This window comes from Staurois parvus, unplaced genomic scaffold, assembly GCF_062004578.1.
Source record: "Staurois parvus isolate SC_StPar_1 unplaced genomic scaffold, SC_StPar_1.0 ptg000494l, whole genome shotgun sequence".
NCBI lineage: Eukaryota > Metazoa > Chordata > Amphibia > Anura > Ranidae > Staurois > Staurois parvus.
Window position 1 is genome coordinate 696,994 of NW_028318290.1, and position 21,653 is coordinate 718,646.

The 21,653-nt window shown below is 43.5% G+C and overlaps 2 protein-coding genes across 2 annotated transcripts in view; one reads left to right on the forward strand and one right to left on the reverse strand.

Annotated features, from left to right (window-relative positions):
* The window catches only part of LOC149452141 (uncharacterized), a 408,968-nt gene that overhangs the window by 138,991 nt on the left and 248,324 nt on the right, over positions 1-21,653 (reverse strand). The window lies entirely within an intron of this gene.
* On the forward strand, positions 11,162-16,227 carry LOC149452146 (uncharacterized). Its single transcript, XM_089689736.1, has one exon. The coding sequence runs from the start codon at positions 11,205-11,207 to the stop codon at positions 12,909-12,911; it is 1,707 nt and encodes a 568-aa protein (XP_089545862.1). The 5' UTR covers positions 11,162-11,204; the 3' UTR covers positions 12,912-16,227.

Genomic DNA, 21,653 nt, shown 5'->3' on the forward strand with positions numbered 1-21,653 from the left:
CATGGAGATCATATCCCCCCTTATGTATTATACATGGAGATCATATCCCCCTTATGTATTATACATGGAGATCATATCCCCCTTATGTATTATACATGGAGATCATATCCCCCCTTATGTATTATACATGGAGATCATATCCCCCCTTATGTATTATACATGGAGATCATATCCCCCTTATGTATTATACATGGAGATCATATCCCCCCTTATGTATTATACATGGAGATCCTATCCCCCCTTATGTATTATACATGGAGAACATATCCCCCCTTATGTATTATACATGGAGATCATATCCCCCCTTATGTATTATACATGGAGATCATATCCCCCCTTATGTATTATACATGGAGATCATATCCCCCCTTATGTATTATACATGGAGATCATATCCCCCTTATGTATTATACATGGAGATCCTATCCCCCCTTATGTATTATACATGGAGATCCTATCCCCCCTTATGTATTATACATGGAGAACATATCCCCCCTTATGTATTATACATGGAGATCATATCCCCCCTTATGTATTATACATGGAGATCATATCCCCCCTTATGTATTATACATGGAGATCATATCCCCCCTTATGTATTATACATGGTGATCATATCCCCCTTATGTATTATACATGGAGATCATATCCCCCCTTATGTATTATACATGGAGATCATATCCCCCTTATGTATTATACAGGGAGATCATATCCCCCCTTATGTATTATACATGGAGATCATATCCCCCCTTATGTATTATACATGGAGATCCTATCCGCCTTATGTATTATACATGGTGATCATATCCCCCCTTATGTATTATACATGGAGATCATATCCCCCTTATGTATTATACATGGAGATCATATCCCCCCTTATGTATTATACATGGAGATCATATCCCCCTTATGTATTATACATGGAGATCATATCCCCCTTATGTATTATACATGGAGATCATATCCCCCCTTATGTATTATACATGGAGATCATATCCCCCTTATGTATTATACATGGAGATCATATCCCCCCTTATGTATTATACATGGTGATCATATCCCCTCTTATGTATTATACATGGAGATCATATCCCCCTTATGTATTATACATGGAGATCATACCCCCCCTTATGTATTATACATGGAGATCATATCCCCCTTATGTATTATACATGGAGATCATATCCCCCTTATGTATTATACATGGAGATCATATCCCCCTTATGTATTATACATGGAGATCATATCCCCCCTTATGTATTATACATGGAGATCATATCCCCCCTTATGTATTATACATGGAGATCATATCCCCCCTTATGTATTATACATGGAGATCATATCCCCCCTTATGTATTATACATGGAGATCATATCCCCCCTTATGTATTATACATGGAGATCATATCCCCCCTTATGTATTATACATGGAGATCATATCCCCCCCTTATGTATTATACATGGAGATCATATCCCCCCTTATGTATTATACATGGAGATCATATCCCCCCCTTATGTATTATACATGGAGATCATATCCCCCTTATGTATTATACAGGGAGATCATATCCCCCTTATGTATTATACAGGGAGATCATATCCCCCTTATGTATTATACATGGAGATCATATCCCCCCTTATGTATTATACATGGAGATCATATCCCCCCTTATGTATTATACATGGTGATCATATCCCCCCCCTTATGTATTATACATGGAGATCATATCCCCCCTTATGTATTATACAGGGAGATCATATCCCCCTTATGTATTATACATGGAGATCATATCCCCCTTATGTATAATACATGGAGATCATATCCCCCTTATGTATTATACATGGAGATCATATCCCCCCCTTATGTATTATACATGGAGATCATATCCCCCTTATGTATAATACATGGAGATCATATCCCCCCTTATGTATTATACATGGAGATCATATCCCCCCTTATGTATTATACATGGAGATCATATCCCCCCTTATGTATTATACATGGAGATCATATCCCCCCTTATGTATTATACATGGAGATCATATCCCCCCTTATGTATTATACATGGAGATCATATCCCCCCTTATGTATTATACATGGAGATCATATCCCCCCCTTATGTATTATACATGGAGATCATATCCCCCCTTATGTATTATACATGGTGATCATATCCCCCCTTATGTATTATACATGGAGAACATATCCCCCCTTATGTATTATATATGGAGATCATATCCCCCTTATGTATTATACATGGAGATCATATCCCCCCTTATGTATTATACATGGAGATCATATCCCCCTTATGTATTATACATGGAGATCATATCCCCCCTTATGTATTATACATGGAGATCTTATCCCCCCTTATGTATTATACATGGAGATCATATCCCCCCTTATGTATTATACATGGAGATCATATCCCCCTTATGTATTATACAGGGAGATCATATCCCCCCTTATGTATTATACATGGAGATCATATCACCCCTTATGTATTATACATGGAGATCATATCCCCCCTTATGTATTATACATGGAGATCATATCCCCCCTTATGTATTATACATGGAGATCATATCCCCCCTTATGTATTATACATGGAGATCATATCCCCCCCTTATGTATTATACATGGTGATCATATCCCCCCTTATGTATTATACATGGAGATCATATCCCCCTTATGTATTATACATGGAGATCATATCCCCCCCTTATGTATTATACATGGAGATCATATCCCCCTTATGTATTATACATGGAGATCATATCCCCCCTTATGTATTATACATGGAGATCATATCCCCCTTATGTATTATACATGGAGATCATATCCCCCCCTTATGTATTATACATGGAGATCATATCCCCCCTTATGTATTATACATGGAGATCATATCCCCCCTTATGTATTATACATGGAGATCATATCCCCCCTTATGTATTATACATGGAGATCATATCCCCCCCTTATGTATTATACATGGAGATCATATCCCCCCTTATGTATTATACATGGAGATCATATCCCCCCCTTATGTATTATACATGGAGATCATATCACCCCTTATGTATTATACATGGAGATCATATCCCCCCTTATGTATTATACATGGAGATCATATCCCCCTTATGTATTATACATGGAGATCATATCCCCCCTTATGTATTATACATGGAGATCATATCCCCCCCTTATGTGTTATACATGGAGATCATATCCCCCTTATGTATAATACATGGAGATCATATCCCCCCTTATGTATTATACATGGTGATCATATCCCCCCTTATGTATTATACATGGAGAACATATCCCCCCTTATGTATTATATATGGAGATCATATCCCCCTTATGTATTATACATGGAGATCATATCCCCCTTATGTATTATACATGGAGATCATATCCCCCTTATGTATTATACAAGGAGATCATATCCCCCTTATGTATTATACAGAGATCATATCCCCCTTATGAGATCATATCCCCCTTATGTATTATACATGGAGATCATATCCCCCCCTTATGTATTATACATGGAGATCATATCCCCCCTTATGTATTATACATGGAGATCATATCCCCCCCTTATGTATTATACATGGTGATCATATCCCCCCTTATGTATTATACATGGAGATCATATCCCCCCTTATGTATTATACATGGAGATCATATCCCCCTTATGTATTATACAGGGAGATCATATCCCCCTTATGTATTATACAGGGAGATCATATCCCCCTTATGTATTATACATGGAGATCATATCCCCCCTTATGTATTATACATGGAGATCATATCCCCCCTTATGTATTATACATGGTGATCATATCCCCCCCCTTATGTATTATACATGGAGATCATATCCCCCCTTATGTATTATACAGGGAGATCATATCCCCCTTATGTATTATACATGGAGATCATATCCCCCTTATGTATAATACATGGAGATCATATCCCCCTTATGTATTATACATGGAGATCATATCCCCCCCTTATGTATTATACATGGAGATCATATCCCCCTTATGTATAATACATGGAGATCATATCCCCCCTTATGTATTATACATGGAGATCATATCCCCCCTTATGTATTATACATGGAGATCATATCCCCCCTTATGTATTATACATGGAGATCATATCCCCCCTTATGTATTATACATGGAGATCATATCCCCCCTTATGTATTATACATGGAGATCATATCCCCCCTTATGTATTATACATGGAGATCATATCCCCCCCTTATGTATTATACATGGAGATCATATCCCCCCTTATGTATTATACATGGTGATCATATCCCCCCTTATGTATTATACATGGAGAACATATCCCCCCTTATGTATTATATATGGAGATCATATCCCCCTTATGTATTATACATGGAGATCATATCCCCCCTTATGTATTATACATGGATTTCATATCCCCCTTATGTATTATACATGGAGATCATATCCCCCCTTATGTATTATACATGGAGATCTTATCCCCCCTTATGTATTATACATGGAGATCATATCCCCCCTTATGTATTATACATGGAGATCATATCCCCCTTATGTATTATACAGGGAGATCATATCCCCCCTTATGTATTATACATGGAGATCATATCACCCCTTATGTATTATACATGGAGATCATATCCCCCCTTATGTATTATACATGGAGATCATATCCCCCCTTATGTATTATACATGGAGATCATATCCCCCCTTATGTATTATACATGGAGATCATATCCCCCCCTTATGTATTATACATGGTGATCATATCCCCCCTTATGTATTATACATGGAGATCATATCCCCCTTATGTATTATACATGGAGATCATATCCCCCCCTTATGTATTATACATGGAGATCATATCCCCCTTATGTATTATACATGGAGATCATATCCCCCCTTATGTATTATACATGGAGATCATATCCCCCTTATGTATTATACATGGAGATCATATCCCCCCCTTATGTATTATACATGGAGATCATATCCCCCCTTATGTATTATACATGGAGATCATATCCCCCCTTATGTATTATACATGGAGATCATATCCCCCCTTATGTATTATACATGGAGATCATATCCCCCCCTTATGTATTATACATGGAGATCATATCCCCCCTTATGTATTATACATGGAGATCATATCCCCCCCTTATGTATTATACATGGAGATCATATCACCCCTTATGTATTATACATGGAGATCATATCCCCCCTTATGTATTATACATGGAGATCATATCCCCCTTATGTATTATACATGGAGATCATATCCCCCCTTATGTATTATACATGGAGATCATATCCCCCCCTTATGTGTTATACATGGAGATCATATCCCCCTTATGTATAATACATGGAGATCATATCCCCCCTTATGTATTATACATGGTGATCATATCCCCCCTTATGTATTATACATGGAGAACATATCCCCCCTTATGTATTATATATGGAGATCATATCCCCCTTATGTATTATACATGGTGATCATATCCCCCTTATGTATTATACATGGAGATCATATCCCCCCTTATGTATTATACATGGAGATCATATCCCCCCTTATGTATTATACATGGAGATCATATCCCCCTTATGTATTATACATGGAGATCATATCCCCCTTATGTATTATACAAGGAGATCATATCCCCCTTATGTATTATACATGGAGATCCTATCCCCCTTATGTATTATACAGAGATCATATCCCCCTTATGAGATCATATCCCCCTTATGTATTATACATGGAGATCATATCCCCCCCTTATGTATTATACATGGAGATCATATCACCCCTTATGTATTATACATGGAGATCATATCCCCCCTTATGTATTATACATGGAGATCATATCCCCCTTATGTATTATACATGGAGATCATATCCCCCCTTATGTATTATACATGGAGATCATATCCCCCCCTTATGTGTTATACATGGAGATCATATCCCCCTTATGTATAATACATGGAGATCATATCCCCCCTTATGTATTATACATGGTGATCATATCCCCCCTTATGTATTATACATGGAGAACATATCCCCCCTTATGTATTATATATGGAGATCATATCCCCCTTATGTATTATACATGGTGATCATATCCCCCTTATGTATTATACATGGAGATCATATCCCCCCTTATGTATTATACATGGAGATCATATCCCCCCTTATGTATTATACATGGAGATCATATCCCCCCTTATGTATTATACATGGAGATCATATCCCCCCTTATGTATTATACATGGAGAACATATCCCCCCTTATGTATTATATATGGAGATCATATCCCCCTTATGTATTATACAAGGAGATCATATCCCCCTTATGTATTATACAGAGATCATATCCCCCTTATGAGATCATATCCCCCTTATGTATTATACATGGAGATCATATCCCCCCCTTATGTATTATACATGGAGATCATATCCCCCCTTATGTATTATACATGGAGATCATATCCCCCCCTTATGTATTATACATGGTGATCATATCCCCCCTTATGTATTATACATGGAGATCATATCCCCCCTTATGTATTATACATGGAGATCATATCCCCCCCTTATGTATTATACATGGAGATCATATCCCCCCTTATGTATTATACATGGAGATCATATCCCCCCTTATGTATTATACATGGAGATCATATCCCCCCTTATGTATTATACATGGAGATCATATCCCCCCCTTATGTATTATACATGGAGATCATATCCCCCTTAATCTCCTCTTCTCAGTAGAGAATACATTCAGTTCCTCTAATCTTTCCTCATAGCTGATCTCCTCCATGCCTTGTATCAGTTTGGTTGCCTTTCTTTCTACTTTCTCCAGTTCCCCAATGTTCTTTGACCCCCCTAAATCCTCCACCGTTAACTCCCCCCCAGATCCTTCACCATTGACCCCCCCCAGATCCTTCACCATTGACACCCCCAGATCCTTCTCCACCATTGTACCCCCCTAGTATGTATGATGCATATTCTTAGCCCCCCCCCAAGTGCAGAACCTTACATTTATCACCATTAGCCCTCATTGGCCCCATAGCCCCCCAATTACACAGAGCATTGAGGTCGGCTTGTAAGTTGGAGACATCCTGTAAGGACGTTATTCCCCGGCACAGCTTGGTGTCATCTGCAAAGACTGGAATGGGGTTTATAATCTCACACCCCATATTGTTTATATATATATTAAAAAGTAAGGGGCCCAACACTGAACCTTGGGGTACCCCACTAATAATACTGAACCTTGGGGTACCCCACTAATAACACTGAACCTTGGGGCACCCCACTAATAACACTGAACCCTGGGGTACCCCACTAATAACACTGAACCCTGGGGTATCCCACTAATAATACTGAACCTTGGGGTACCCCACTAATAACACTGAACCTTGGGGTACCCCATTAATCACACTGAACCTTGGGGTACCCCACTAATAACACTGAACCCTGGAGTACCCCACTAATAAGACTGAACCTTGGGGTGCTCCACTGACACCCCCAGACCATTCAGAGTATGAATAATTAACCACTACTCTCTGAATACCATCTTTTAGCCAGTTTTCAATCCATTTACATTCAGATTTCTCTGTCCAAGTATACCATGTCCACCCGCCACTCCTCTGTCCAAGTATACCATGTCCACCCGCCACTCCTCTGTCCAAGTATACCACATCCTCCCGCCACTCCTCTATCCAAGTATACCACATCCTCCCGCCACTCCTCTGTCCAAGTATGCCGTGTCCACCGCCACCCCTCTGTCCAAGTATACCACGTCCCCCCGCCACTCCTCTGTCCAAGTATACCACATCCCCCCGCCACTCCTCTGTCCAAGTATACCACATCCTCCCGCCACTCCTCTGTCCAAGTATGCCATGTCCACCGCCACCCCTCTGTCCAAGTATACCACATCCTCCCGCCACCCCTCTGTCCAAGTATACCACATCCTCCCGCCACTCCTCTGTCCAAGTATACCACGTCCCCCCGCCACTCCTCTGTCCAAGTATGCCATGTCCACCGCCACCCCTCTGTCCAAGATACCATGTCCACAATCACCCTTCTGTCCAAGTATGCCACGGCCACCCCTCTGTCCAAGTATACCACGTCCATAATCACCTCTCTGTCCTTGTATATCATGTGCACCACCACCCCCCTGTCCAAGTGTACCACGTTCACAGCCACCCCTCTGTCCAAGTATACCACGTCCACCGCCACCCCTCTGTCCAAGTATACCACGTCCACCGCCACCCCTCGGTCCAAGGATTTGCTCACCTCCAATCTAACCTGTTTCATGATGGTTTAATCCCAACTCACCTCTACATGTTGTCTACAGTAAACATTTAAGCTTCCACTGATTACAGAATACTAATACTGTGAGTCCTGACCCTTATACTATATAACTTGTACATTACATACTCCTGACCCCTGCACTATATACTCTATGTTGTACATTACATACTCCTGACCCCTGCACTATATACTCTATGTTGTACATTACATACTCCTGACCCCTGCACTATATACTCTATGTTGTACATTACATACTCCTGACCCCTGCACTATATACTCTATGTTGTACATTACATACTACTGACCCCTGCACTATATACTCTATGTTGTACATTACATACTCCTGACCCCTGCACTATATACTCTATGTTGTACATTACATACTCCTGACCCCTGCACTATATACTCTATGTTGTACATTCCATACTCCTGACCTCTGCACTATATACTCTATGTTGTACATTACATACTCCTGACCCCTGCACTGTATACTCTATGTTGTACATTACACTCTCCTGACCCCTGCACTATATACTCTATGTTGTACATTACATACTCCTGACCCCTGCACTATATACTATATGTTGTACATTACATACTCCTGACCCCTGCACTATATACTCTATGTTGTACATTCCATACTCCTGACCCCTGCACTATATACTCTATGTTGTACATTACATACTCCTGACCCCTGCACTATATACTCTATGTTGTACATTACATACTCCTGACCCCTGCACTATATACTTTATGTTGTACATTACATACTCCTGACCCCTGCACTATATACTCTGTGTTGTACATTACATACTCCTGACCCCTGCACTATATACTCTGTGTTGTACATTCCATACTCCTGACCCCTGCACTATATACTCTGTGTTGTACATTACATACTCCTGACCCCTGCACTATATACTCTATGTTGTACATTACATAGTCCTGACCCCTGCACTATATACTCTGTTGTATATTACATACTCCTGAACCTTGCACTATATACTTTATATTGTACATTACATACTCCTGACCCCTGCACTATATACTCTATGTTGTACATTACATAGTCCTGACCCCTGCACTATATATTCTATGTTGTACATTACATAGTCCTGACCCCTGCACTATATACTCTGTTGTATATTACATACTCCTGAACCTTGCACTATATACTTTATATTGTACATTACATCCTCCTGACCCCTGCACTATATACTGTAATACATTACATCCTCCTGACCCCTGCACTATATACTTTATGTTGTACATTACATACTCCTGACCCCTGCACTATATACTTTATGTTGTACATTACATACTCCTGACCCCTTCACTATATACTTTGTTTTATATTACATTCTCCTGACCCCTGCACTATATACTCTGTTGTACATTACATACGCCTGGGCCCTTCGCTATATACTTTATGTTGTACATTACATACTCCTGACCCCTGTGCTATATACTCCATGTTGTACATTACATACTCCTGACCCCTGCACTATATACTCCATGTTGTACATTACATACTCCTGACCCCTGCACTATATACTCTATGTTGTACATTACATACTCCTGACCCCTGCACTATATACTCTATGTTATACATTCCATACTCCTGACCCCTGCACTATATACTCTATGTTGTACATTACATACTCCTGACCCCTGCACTATATACTCTATGTTGTACATTACATACTCCTGACCCCTGCACTATATACTCTATGTTGTACATTACATACTCCTGACCCCTGCACTATATACTCTGTGTTGTACATTACATACTCCTGACCCCTGCACTATATACTCTATGTTGTACATTACATACTCCTGACCCCTGCACTATATACTCTATGTTGTACATTACATACTCCTGACCCCTGCACTATATACTCTGTTGTACATTCCATAGTCCTGACTTCTGCTCTCCCCCCTCCCCCCACTGCTATATATACACATAATATGGAGTCTCTTTTGTTCCCCCCATTTCCTCCCAGCTGGACATTTTATATCGGATGATGTGATTGGAGCACAGACTTTTACATGGTGATAATAATGTGATAACATCCTCCAACTTTGGACCCTTAAACAGAAAGTGATAATGAGGGAGGAGTCAATACCCCAATGATGGTGGTCTTCAGAATCAGTCCAGTCTTCATCTTGGTTGTTCTCCCCCCATCCTCACTCTCTGACCTCTGGTGGGGCTCAGCCCCGCTGTTCTTCATGACTAAATCATGGAGTAAATAAGGAAGTGCAGTACTTCTTGTGTTGGGAAGATGGTGATGAGTGATAGAGGGGGTGGGGACCCTCGTCCTATAATCCCCTCATCACTGTCCCTCCTATAAAAGACAGTTCTGGTTGTTTCCTCACTCTCTGACTAAGGTCCATGAATAAAGAAATGACCTGGTAGGAGATCAGAGGAGCCATTTCCTAGTTCCCTTGAGGGTAGAATTGTAAGCTCCTCAGAGACCAAGCTGCCTGATGTGGGCGGAGTCCTGGTTTGGGGGAACCAATCAGCTCCTGTGTAGTAATCCTCTTTGTCTTTGTATTTTAGTCCATGGCCGGGAGATGAGGAAAACCTCCGAGGATTGTCTCACTTTGTCTCCAGACTGGAAAGTAGAAGATGAGGACATCACACAGTATAGTCCAGGAGAAAACCCGGCTCCCTCCAATGTCCATCCGGCACCACCCAGTGTAGATGGACCATCGGATTCCTCGTATCCTGAGGACCCTCAGACTGTGCGGGACCGGGCCGGCCTTCCAACAGGGAAGAGGTTCTCCTGTACTGAGTGCGGGAAGGGTTTTCGTAATAAATCCAATCTTAATAGGCATAAAAGATCTCACATGGGGGAGAAGCCATATTCCTGTACTGAGTGCGGGAAGAGGTTAAGTTCTACATACCATCTTAATGTGCATAAAAGATATCACACAGGGGAGAAGCCGTATTCCTGTCCTGAGTGCGGGAAATGTTTTTCACAGAAGTCCAATCTTTCCACACATCAGAGATCTCACACGGGGGAGAAGCCGTATTCCTGTCCTGAGTGCGGGAAATGTTTTTCCCAGACGTCCCATCTTTACACACATCAGAGATCTCACACAGGGGAGAAGCTGTATTCCTGTCCTGAGTGTGGGAAATGTTTTTCAGACAAGTATTGTCTTCACACACATCAGACATCTCACACGGGGGAGAAGCCGTATTCCTGTACTAAGTGTGGGAAATGTTTTTCAGTGAAGTCCAGTCTTTTCAAACATCAAAGATCTTACACAGGGGAGAAGCCGTATTCCTGTTTTGAGTGTGGGAAATGTTTTTCAGATAAGTATCTTCTTTCCAGACATCAGAGATCTCACACGGGGGAGAAGTTGTATTCCTGTCCTGAGTGCAGGAAATGTTTTTCAGAGAAGTATCATCTTTCCAGACATCAGAGATCTCACACAGGGGAGATTCCATATCCCTGTACTGAGTGCGGGAAATGTTTTACACAGAAGTCACATCTTTACATACATCAGAGATCTCACACAGGGGAGAAGCCATATTCCTGTCCTGAGTGTGGGAAATGTTTTACACAGAAGTCACATCTTTACATACATCAGAGATCTCACACAGGGGAGAAGCCGTATTCCTGTCTAGAGTGTGAGAAATGTTTTTCAGTCAAGTCCAGTCTTCACACACATCAGAGATCTCACACAGGGGAGAAGCCGTATTCCTGTCTAGAGTGTGGGAAATGTTTTTCAGGCAAGTCCCATCTTCACACACATCAGAGATCTCACACAGGGGAGAAGCCGTATTCCTGTCTAGAGTGTGGGAAATGTTTTTCAGGCAAGTCCCATCTTCACACACATCAGAGATCTCACACAGGGAAAAAGCCATATTCCTGTCCTGAGTGTGGGAATTGTTTTTCAGACAAGTCCAGTCTTCACACACATCAGAGATCTCACACAGGGGAGAAGCATTATTCCTGTCTAGAGTGTGGGAAATGTTTTTCAGTCAAGTCCAGTCTTCACATACATCACAGATCTCACACAGGGGAGAAGCCGTATTCCTGTCTAGAGTGTGGGAAATGTTTTTCAGGCAAGTCCCATCTTCACACACATCAGAGATCTCACACAGGGGAGAAGCCTTATTCCTGTCTAGATTGTGGGAAATGTTTTTCAGACAAGTTCAGTCTTCACACACATCAGAGATCTCACACAGGGGAGAAGCCATATTCCTGTCCTGAGTGCGGGAAATGTTTTTTAACAAATTCCAATTTTTCCAAACATCAGAGATCTCACACAGGGGAGAAGCCGTATTCCTGTTCTGAGTGCGGGAAATGTTTTTCACAGAAGTACAATTTTTCCAGACATCAAAGATCTCACATGGGGGAGAAGCCATATTCGTGCCCTGAGTGTGGGAAATGTTTTTTAGCTAAGACCAGTCTTTCCATTCATCAGAGATCTCACACGGAGGAGAAGCCACTTTCCTGTCCTGACTGTGGGAAATGTTTTTCACTGAAGTCCAGTCTTTCCAACCATCAGAGATCTCACACGGGGAAGAAGTCTCACACAGGGTAGATGATGTATTCTTGTCCTGAGTTTGGGAAATGTTTTTCATGGAAGTTCAATCTTTACACACATCAGAAATGTCACACAGTCAGAGATCTCACACAGAAATTCCTGTTCTGAGTGCCGAAAATGTTTTTCAGTGAAGTCTAGCCTTCACACACATCAGAGATCTCACACAGGGGAGAAGCTGTATTCCTGTCCTAAGTGCGGAAAATGTTTTTCATGGAAGTCACATCTTCACACACATCAGAGATCTCAAACGGGAAAAGCGATATTTCTGTCTGGAGTGCAGGAAATGTTTTTCACAGAATTCCCACCTTTATAGGCATTAGAGATCTCACACGGGGGAGAAGCTGTATTCCTGTCCTAAGTGCGGGAAATGTTTTTCATGGAAGTCGCATCTTTCCAAACATCAAAGATCTCACACGGGGAAGCAGCCACTTTCCTGTACTGAGTGAGGGAAATGTTCCTCACTGAAGTCCTGTCTTCCTGTACATCAGGGGTCCCACACAACCCTGGAGGTGTATTAGTGCCTTGGGTGCAGGAAATGTCTTCTAGATGAATGTTGCTGGACATCCCAGCTCTCATGTGCGGAAGAAGCACCCCCTGATATACACCTCAGATATACTCCATGGCTGATCTTCATCATGGAAGGAACAGTTGATAAGGAGATGAGAGGCCCCCAAAGACATGGATGAAGTGCAGTAAATGTCGGGGTGCAGAGTGGTCAGTAGATCCTGGAGATGAAGGACACAACTTCAGCCCTTCTTGGGTGTCGGAGTTGCGTTTCCTGATAATGATATAGCGGGTTACAGAGCTAGAAGCCGGGAGAGCCCAGATCTCGTTATCGGGGAACTTTACACAGACAAGAACTTCTGAAGTTGATGCCCTTCATTTCAAGGCTCTACAGAACAGTGGTGACCCCGAAGCGTCTCTCTGTCTTCAGTCCATCCTTCTCCCATCCCCCAACAGGAGGGAAGGAGAACTCCGCCCCAAACTAGGGGGGAACTTTCCTCTCATTATTTCCCTTGGCTTCTGTGTGGGTTTGGGTGGTTGGAGGAGTGCGGCACGAGAGGGAACACCGCTTGTTGTTCTATGTCTACATATGGGGTCTGGGTAGAGGGGATCCACCAGAAAATATTTCTACTCTTTGATTTTGTGCAAATCGTTTCTGTTTTCACTTTGAGGGGTGATATTATGTGTGGTTTGTAAAAGGGATTGGCCCAATAGATACCACCCCACTTAGAGAATAGATGAACTAATATGACCAGCATTCATTCAGCCATGTCAGCCAGTCATCTATAGATATGAGAATCATGAGAAGATCCCTAGATGGATCCATAGACATGGAGGAGGGTGTGCAGCTTTGTAGAGTTGTCATTCCTACTATAGTCCATGATGTGGGACTTCTCTTGTCCTCATTACATTGGAGGACAGAAACTCTTCCATTGTAACATTTATTCCCGAGCTCTCCCAGAATCCCTCAGCTTGGAATAATGGCCGCTGTGTCTGCAGAAACGTAGAGAATACTTCCATATACCGCGTCTCTTCATCTTGTTCATCCTTCTCGTTGGCAGAACAATGACATCTCAGCTAGATTAGAGGATGTGGGGACCACCACGGGATTATTTGGTGTTTGTAATCACCTCCCCCCTTGTTCCTGCACTGAGGGGTCCCGGCTTCCATTCCTTCTCTATACACAGAACAAAATACTTCAGTTGGGGAGAAGTTTGTCCCTTGCGGGACTTGAGGTCCCCACATCTATTATGTGGTATAATAACTCCCATGGTTCAACCCGGGGAAACGATGAAAATATGATCTTCCTCATAGAAATTCTAACAAAAGGCAACATTTTCCATTTTAGGTCAAAAATCATTTTAAATTGTTCCCCATATATACAGAAGGAATGTACATGCTTTGTCACTGAGCGCTCTGCTAGACAAAGGGTTTATCAATAGACCCCTAAATGTCAGGAGATATATTGTATCATATTGTATTCTATTATATTGTATTATATTATATTGTATTATATTATGTTATATAAAGACGGGAAGTATGGAGCAGATAACTGAACAGACCTCCCAGCAATGTCATTACCAGGCTGCAGCTAGGGGGAGCTCTAATGTTTAGAGTCGACCACAGGAGAGTGATTCCTTCTAGCTCATATAGACATACAACAATTATAGTGAAATGAACTTTTAAGACACAACATTATACATTGTAGCGCCCTCCTAGTACAGCCAGGGGGAGCTACACCCTAATGGTGTGATAGCCAGAGGGGTCAAATTGTGATCAGGGCTGAGGGACTCTGCAGGCAGCCCCTCTGGAATTCCCCTGTTTTGACCCTTTCGGAAGAGGGCCTTGGAGGAAGTGGGCGGATCTGAGGAGCCAGCCAGGTTGCACTCTTCAGGGATTTCAGCCAATCCCCAACAGAAGGCTTGCTAAGGGGCTGGGACTCCCTTAATAGTGTAAGAGCCTGCTGAGTAGTAGGAGTGGGGAGTGGAGTGTGAGCAGTCAGGTGGAAGATGTGAGGCTGGAGGAAGGAGGCCTAGTGGGATGGGGATTGCCTGCAAGCATAGAGTTGGAAAGGAGGAAAGGTTGGAGCCCACTGCACCACACCACACCACAGAGACCCGCACCACACCACAGAGACCCGCACCACACCACAGAAACCTGCACTACACCACACCACCGAGACCCACACCACACCACAGAGACCTGCACTACACCACAGAGACCTGCACCACACCACAGAAACCCGCACTACACCACAGAGACCTACACTACACCACAGAGACCTGCACCACACCACAAAAACCCACACATCAGAAACCTGCACCACACTCCTACAAACACAGTCCCACACATGTGGTAGCTATTCTCACAAAGGGGGCCCGCAATTCACTCCATGTCCACAGATACTCATACTGGCTCCCATTAACCCTTTCACTGCCAGGGCCATTTTTGCACAAATGGGAAAATGCAGATCTGGGGCCTGAAGGTTAGCTAAACCCCTCCCCAAAAAATATATTTTCTAACGTGGTGATTGTTAAGGTGTTCCCCGTACACAGATTCCCCTTCATATCCGCCTTTATTTCCTCCTTTCCCCCATTTTCTATGTTGGGATCTTTTCTACAATACTTTGTTATAATAATGGAACACGTTGTGTATTGTATTGTACACCAATAATAATGACTCCGCCCCCACATTCCAGACAAGGGATCTTCCTGACCAATCGGATTTCTTCCTTTACTATTTCCTGATTATTTTTGCAATCTTGTTAAAAGTGAAATTATAATAAAAATGTATTGAATGAAAAACAAAATCCTGTGTGTGTGCAATGATGACAAAGCTGTGTATCCAGAAACGGCTGGTCGGTGACACTTCCATATACAGCCCAATGAAGTGACAAGGAAGCCCTAGAACCCTTTGGAGGAACCCTGGCTGAGAAAGGCTGGACTAGGCAGTCACATATCTCTGCCCCCCTTGCAGGGTTCCCAACCCTCCGTGACTTTTATTACTGACACAACATGAAATAGAATAGAATGGATAGATAATGTGGACATTGTAGTCAATGGAAGGTGATGAAGGGACGGGCAGAATCAAGCTCCTTGATAGTAGAGGCAGACCCGATCAGTCCTCATGGGGGTCACATACATGTATAATAGACCCTTGTGGTGTCATGGAGGACAATCCTCAGGTATCCTCATATGTAGATGATAGTCACTGAGATATCAGATAAAGCCACACGCTGCTATCTCACACTTGGCACAAAGACAGCCAGTAGATGGATGTAAAGAGATGACGGAACGGGGCACTTGTAGAGTCAAAGGAGGCAGCGGTCACCATTCACTTTCAGCACAGGAGAGTCCCTCAATCCTCAGTGAGGTCATATACATACATGGCAGACCCATATAGATCCCATAGGGGGTAATCCACGTAGTCATCCACGGATAATTGTGGTAATAGCAGTGTTGTCAGTATATGGATGGCGGGTTATAATGACAGGATAGATAGTGCAGTAGGCAGTGGGTGAGCAGAAATATGAGACTGATAGAGCCCTGTGTGCCAGCGATAGGAACAAGGACATCAGACAGGTGGAGCTCAGCCCAGCAATTTCCATGAATGGGGACTCCCGCAGTGTATTAGTGCCTTAGTCCAAAAAACAGAGTCCGCTCACCCATCCAAGTGCCGTTTGCTAATGCATTGTCCTCCCGCTGCATAGTGGAAGTGTAGAGGCACGCCGTGTAATCATCTGTGGATGAGGAGGTCTGCAAAGAGGTCTAGTGTGTCCAGAGCAATGCGGCCAGGTGGTGAGGCTGCGTGGAGAGGCCTGCATGCCACAGAGGTGGGCATCATGATGCTGTGATGTCAACGTGTGTCGTCCACTGAGTCACGTGAGCTTCTTCAGCACACAGCACACCGGACACACTAGACCTCTTTGCAGACCTAATTATCCACGGATGACTACATGGCATAACTCTACACTTCCACTATGCAGCGGGAAGACAATGTATTAGCAAACAGCACTTGGATGGGAAGCAGAAGGAGCCAAGAGAAGATGTGGAGCAGAAGGAGCCTAGAAAAAATGGGAAGGTGAAGAAGCCTAGAGAGCATGGGGAGGTGAAGAAGTCTAGAAAGGATGAGAAGGAGCCTAGAGATGACGAGGAGGAGAAGGAGCCTAGAGAGGGAAGAGGGCCTAGAGAGGATGGGAAGGGGATGGAGCCAAGAGAGGATGGGGGGGAGAAGGAGCCTAGAAAGGATGAGGAGGAGAAGGAGCCTAGAAAGGATGAGAAGGAGCCTAGAGATGACGAGGAGGAGAAGGAGCCTAGAGAGGGAAGGGAGCCTAGAGAGGAGGGGGAGGGGATGGAGGCTAGAGAGAATGGGGGGGAGAAGGAGCCTAGAGAGGATGGGTGGGGGGCAGAAACCTAAGGAGAATGGGAGAGAAGGAGACTAGGGTGGATAGGGAAGGGAAAAACAGTATAGAGAATGGGAAAGGAACATAGAAAGGATGTGGAAGGGAAGGAGCCTAGAGAGGACAGTGAGTGGAAGGAGCCCAGAGAGGACAATGAGTGGAAGGAGCCCAGAGAGGACAATGAGTGGAAGGAGCCCAGAGAGGACAATGAGTGGAAGGAGCCCAGAGAGGATGAGAAGGGAAGAAGCCTAGAGAGGATGGGGAGTGAAGGGAATTTAGAGGAATTGTAGGCAATTGAGCTTAGAGAGTTTGGGGGGTAAGGAGCCTAGAGAGTTTGGGGGGTAAGGAGCCTAGAAAGGATGGGGTGGGGAAGGACCATGGAGAGGATGGGATGGGAATACATTTGTGTAGGTTTCTGGTACTACAGACTCCATGCAGTCACCTCTGCCACTCAGCACTTGCCATTGTCCTCTCTGTGTTCATTTTCTACAAACACCAACCCATAGGTGCCTCCCTCCCAGGAATACAGAACACATTTCTCAGATGATCCCAGTATTGGACCCATTTAGTATGCTGGACATGAAAGTATTCTGCATCCAACCTTCTGGAAAAGACAAACATATTTCCCCCCCCATCCCTTCACTGGGTTGTTTTACAGAAGAACTAAAGGCATTGATTTTCTGGGGAGTGGAGAGGGATGAGACCTCCTGTTGGTTTCTATTGCTGCCTCGGCCTCCTTTAGGGAGATTCAGCCTCTCTATTTGTCCTGTTTACAATTATTACCGAAAGTGATATAAAATCCTGAGATTTGGGGTGTCACCAGAACAGGATCAGGAAGAGGACTCCCTATGACACCATTGTATGTAGGGGGCGCTCTGCAACTAGATTTTACACCATCATATATAGGGGCAGCTTTCCAAATATATTATTACACTGTACAGTATTCTCTCTCCGCCCTCTACATTGTAACCCCCCCGGGACACCCCCCATGTGTACATCTGGAGGGCATCTTTCCAGAATCATTCCAACAATGAAACACACACCACCAGATTAATACGACACATGTACTGGTGGTCCAATCAGAACCCTCCAGGCCCCAGCAGTGCACACCCTCAGATTAATACAACACGTAAACTGGTGGTCCAATCAGAACCCTCCAGGCCCCAGCAGTGCACACCCTCAGATTAATACAACACGTGTACTGGTGGTCCAATCAGAACCCTCCAGGCCCCAGCAGTGCACACCCCCAGATTATTACGACACATGTACTGGTGGTCCAATCAGAACCCTCCAGGCCCCAGCAGTGCACACCCCCAGATTAATATGACACATGTACAGGTGGTCCAATCAGAACCCTCCAGGCCCCAGCAGTGCACACCACCAGATTAATATGACACGTGTACTGGTGGTCCAATCAGAACCCTCCTGGCCCCAGCAGTGCACACCCCCAGATTAATACAACACGTGTACTGGTGGTCCAATCAGAACCCTCCAGGCCCCAGCAGTGCACACCCCCAGATTAATATGACACATGTACTGGTGGTCCAATCAGAACCCTCCAGGCCCCAGCAGTGCACACCACCAGATTAATACAACACGTGTACTGGTGGTCCAATCAGAACCCTCCAGGCCCCAGCAGTGCCCCCAACCCTGAATTCTCTCCAATGGAACTCCCCAGTGAAATCTCCTCTCATCAATTACTAGCCGGATTCTCTCTATTACCTCCTGTATGTACAAAACTCCCCCAAATCTCTCCCCTCCTCACCATCCACTAGAAATTGGAGGAATTGTTTCTTCTTCCTGAAATCCAGACCTAGAGAGGAATAGAAAAGAACCAACAAACCCCACAAAGTCTTTTTATAGAGATTTATTCCATCAAATCCAAACTATTCTACACATATTTATTCCATGGAATATGAAGAGATTTTTCTATCAATAATCCCATCAAATCTGCGTGTTTATTGGACTTTATTCCCAGCAATAATCAATCAGGAATCCATGCCAGCAATCATCAGATCAATAGGAATGTTTCCAATATCCAGTGATCACGGTTTGATCCTCCAACATAACCAGTGCACAGAATGATAAATCTATCCCATGAAATGGATCTTATTGATTGGTTGATGTCATTGATTGATCTATTGATTCCCTTCTATGATAGAATAGATTGATTTCTCCATGTATTGATCATCCTCTCCATATATCTCTTCACCTTGTCTAACATCATACAAATCCTGAATGCTATAAATCTCAGTCCTGTCCATGAATTGTATGTGACTCGGGTCTTTATAATACCATATACTGGACTGTTACTTCATTCCCTATTTTTATATCGTCTTCTTACACCTGTCCTGATGAAGTGACACTTTGAAGCCATGAAACGCGTTGATGGTGTATTTTACATTCACTTGTCCAGTAAACTCCGACCTTCTGAAGAAAACATTTCAGAGTCTCCTCCTTTACTATGGGCTCCTCTGCTGACCTCACCCTCATTTTTTCTTGGGGTGAAAGTTCTCCACCGGGATCCAAATCCTGCTTAGTATATGATGATCCGGAATTCCCCCAAAATTACCAAAACTTTATTCTCCAGGGCTTCTGCTAATAGATGTTTGGGGGTTTATCTCATCTTCAGGCCTAAAATCTGCATTTTCCCATGTGTGCAAAATCATGCAGAAACAGCTCTGGCAGTGAGAGGGTTAATGTGGGCTAGATGGGATCACTCTGCTGGGGTCACACTGTACACATTAGAGCTCCCCCTAGCTGCAGCCTGGTAATAACATTGCTGGGAGGTCTATTCACTGCTACATACTTCCCACCTTTATAGAAACATATAAATGGTTAGCACTTTCTCCTAGAAGAACTGGTGTTGTTGGTTTGAATCCCAACCACTGCCATACCTGCCTGGAGTTTGCATGTTCTCCCTGTGCCTGCGTGGGTTTCCTCCAGGTACCTGCGTGGGTAAAGACATGCTGGAAGGTTATTTGGCTCCTGTCTATATTGGCCCCTAGTATGTGTATGTATGACTGTTAGGGACCTTAGACTGTAGGCTCCTCGGGGGCGGGGACTGATGGGTAATATGTAAATTGATGGCCCTACATAAGTAGCTGTAATCATCTAGGAGTCTGTTCATAAAACAATTGCACAGCAATACACCCGGTGAATGTGCCTGTCATTCCCTCTGTGTGAATGGGATGGGGGGAGTAGAGGGAGTAGGCTCTGTGCTGGGCGGGGTGAATGGTTTCCATGGATATAAAATGGAGAATACCACATTTGGCAATAAGATGGTTGTAATTTCTATGATACTTAGCGCCATCTAAAGGCCAGAAAAGTATGGCATTTATTTATTGACTTTGTAAAATCCTCCTTGCCCCTAGGTGGATGCTGCACCCATCCCCCACCGGCTCCAAGTGTGAGAACTCAGCGATCATGTGATTGCTGACCATGAGTTCTCACAGCCATTCTAATCAGAGATTGGTGACTGTCAGTTACCGCTCTCTGCCCTGTCCCCCCCCCCCACACTCACTGGGCTGTGGAGGGGGAGAGTGCGGCTGGTCCAGACTCTGATGTCGGGATCTTTCCCCAGCCTGGACCGGCTGAGTGACGTCAGCTGACAGCGGGCTTCACCTGAAAACAGGTCACAGGAGATCAGAATGAACTGCACTCCTCTGATCCACAGCAGAAGTACAGACAAAAGAGCTTTGCCTGAACTTCTCCTTCAAAGAATATGTTCCTCCAACATGTCCTATTCCTGATCTGTGCCGGCTGTCCCATGTCCTAGTATGAAGACGTCTCCTCTTCTCTCTGTATTGCTTCCTTTGTGTGAGATCCCCGGTGAT

Excerpts from the sequence above, each read along its gene's own strand:
- LOC149452146 (XM_089689736.1), top strand. The coding sequence starts at position 11,205 with ATGGGGGAGAAGCCATATTCCTGTACTGAGTGCGGGAAGAGGTTAAGT.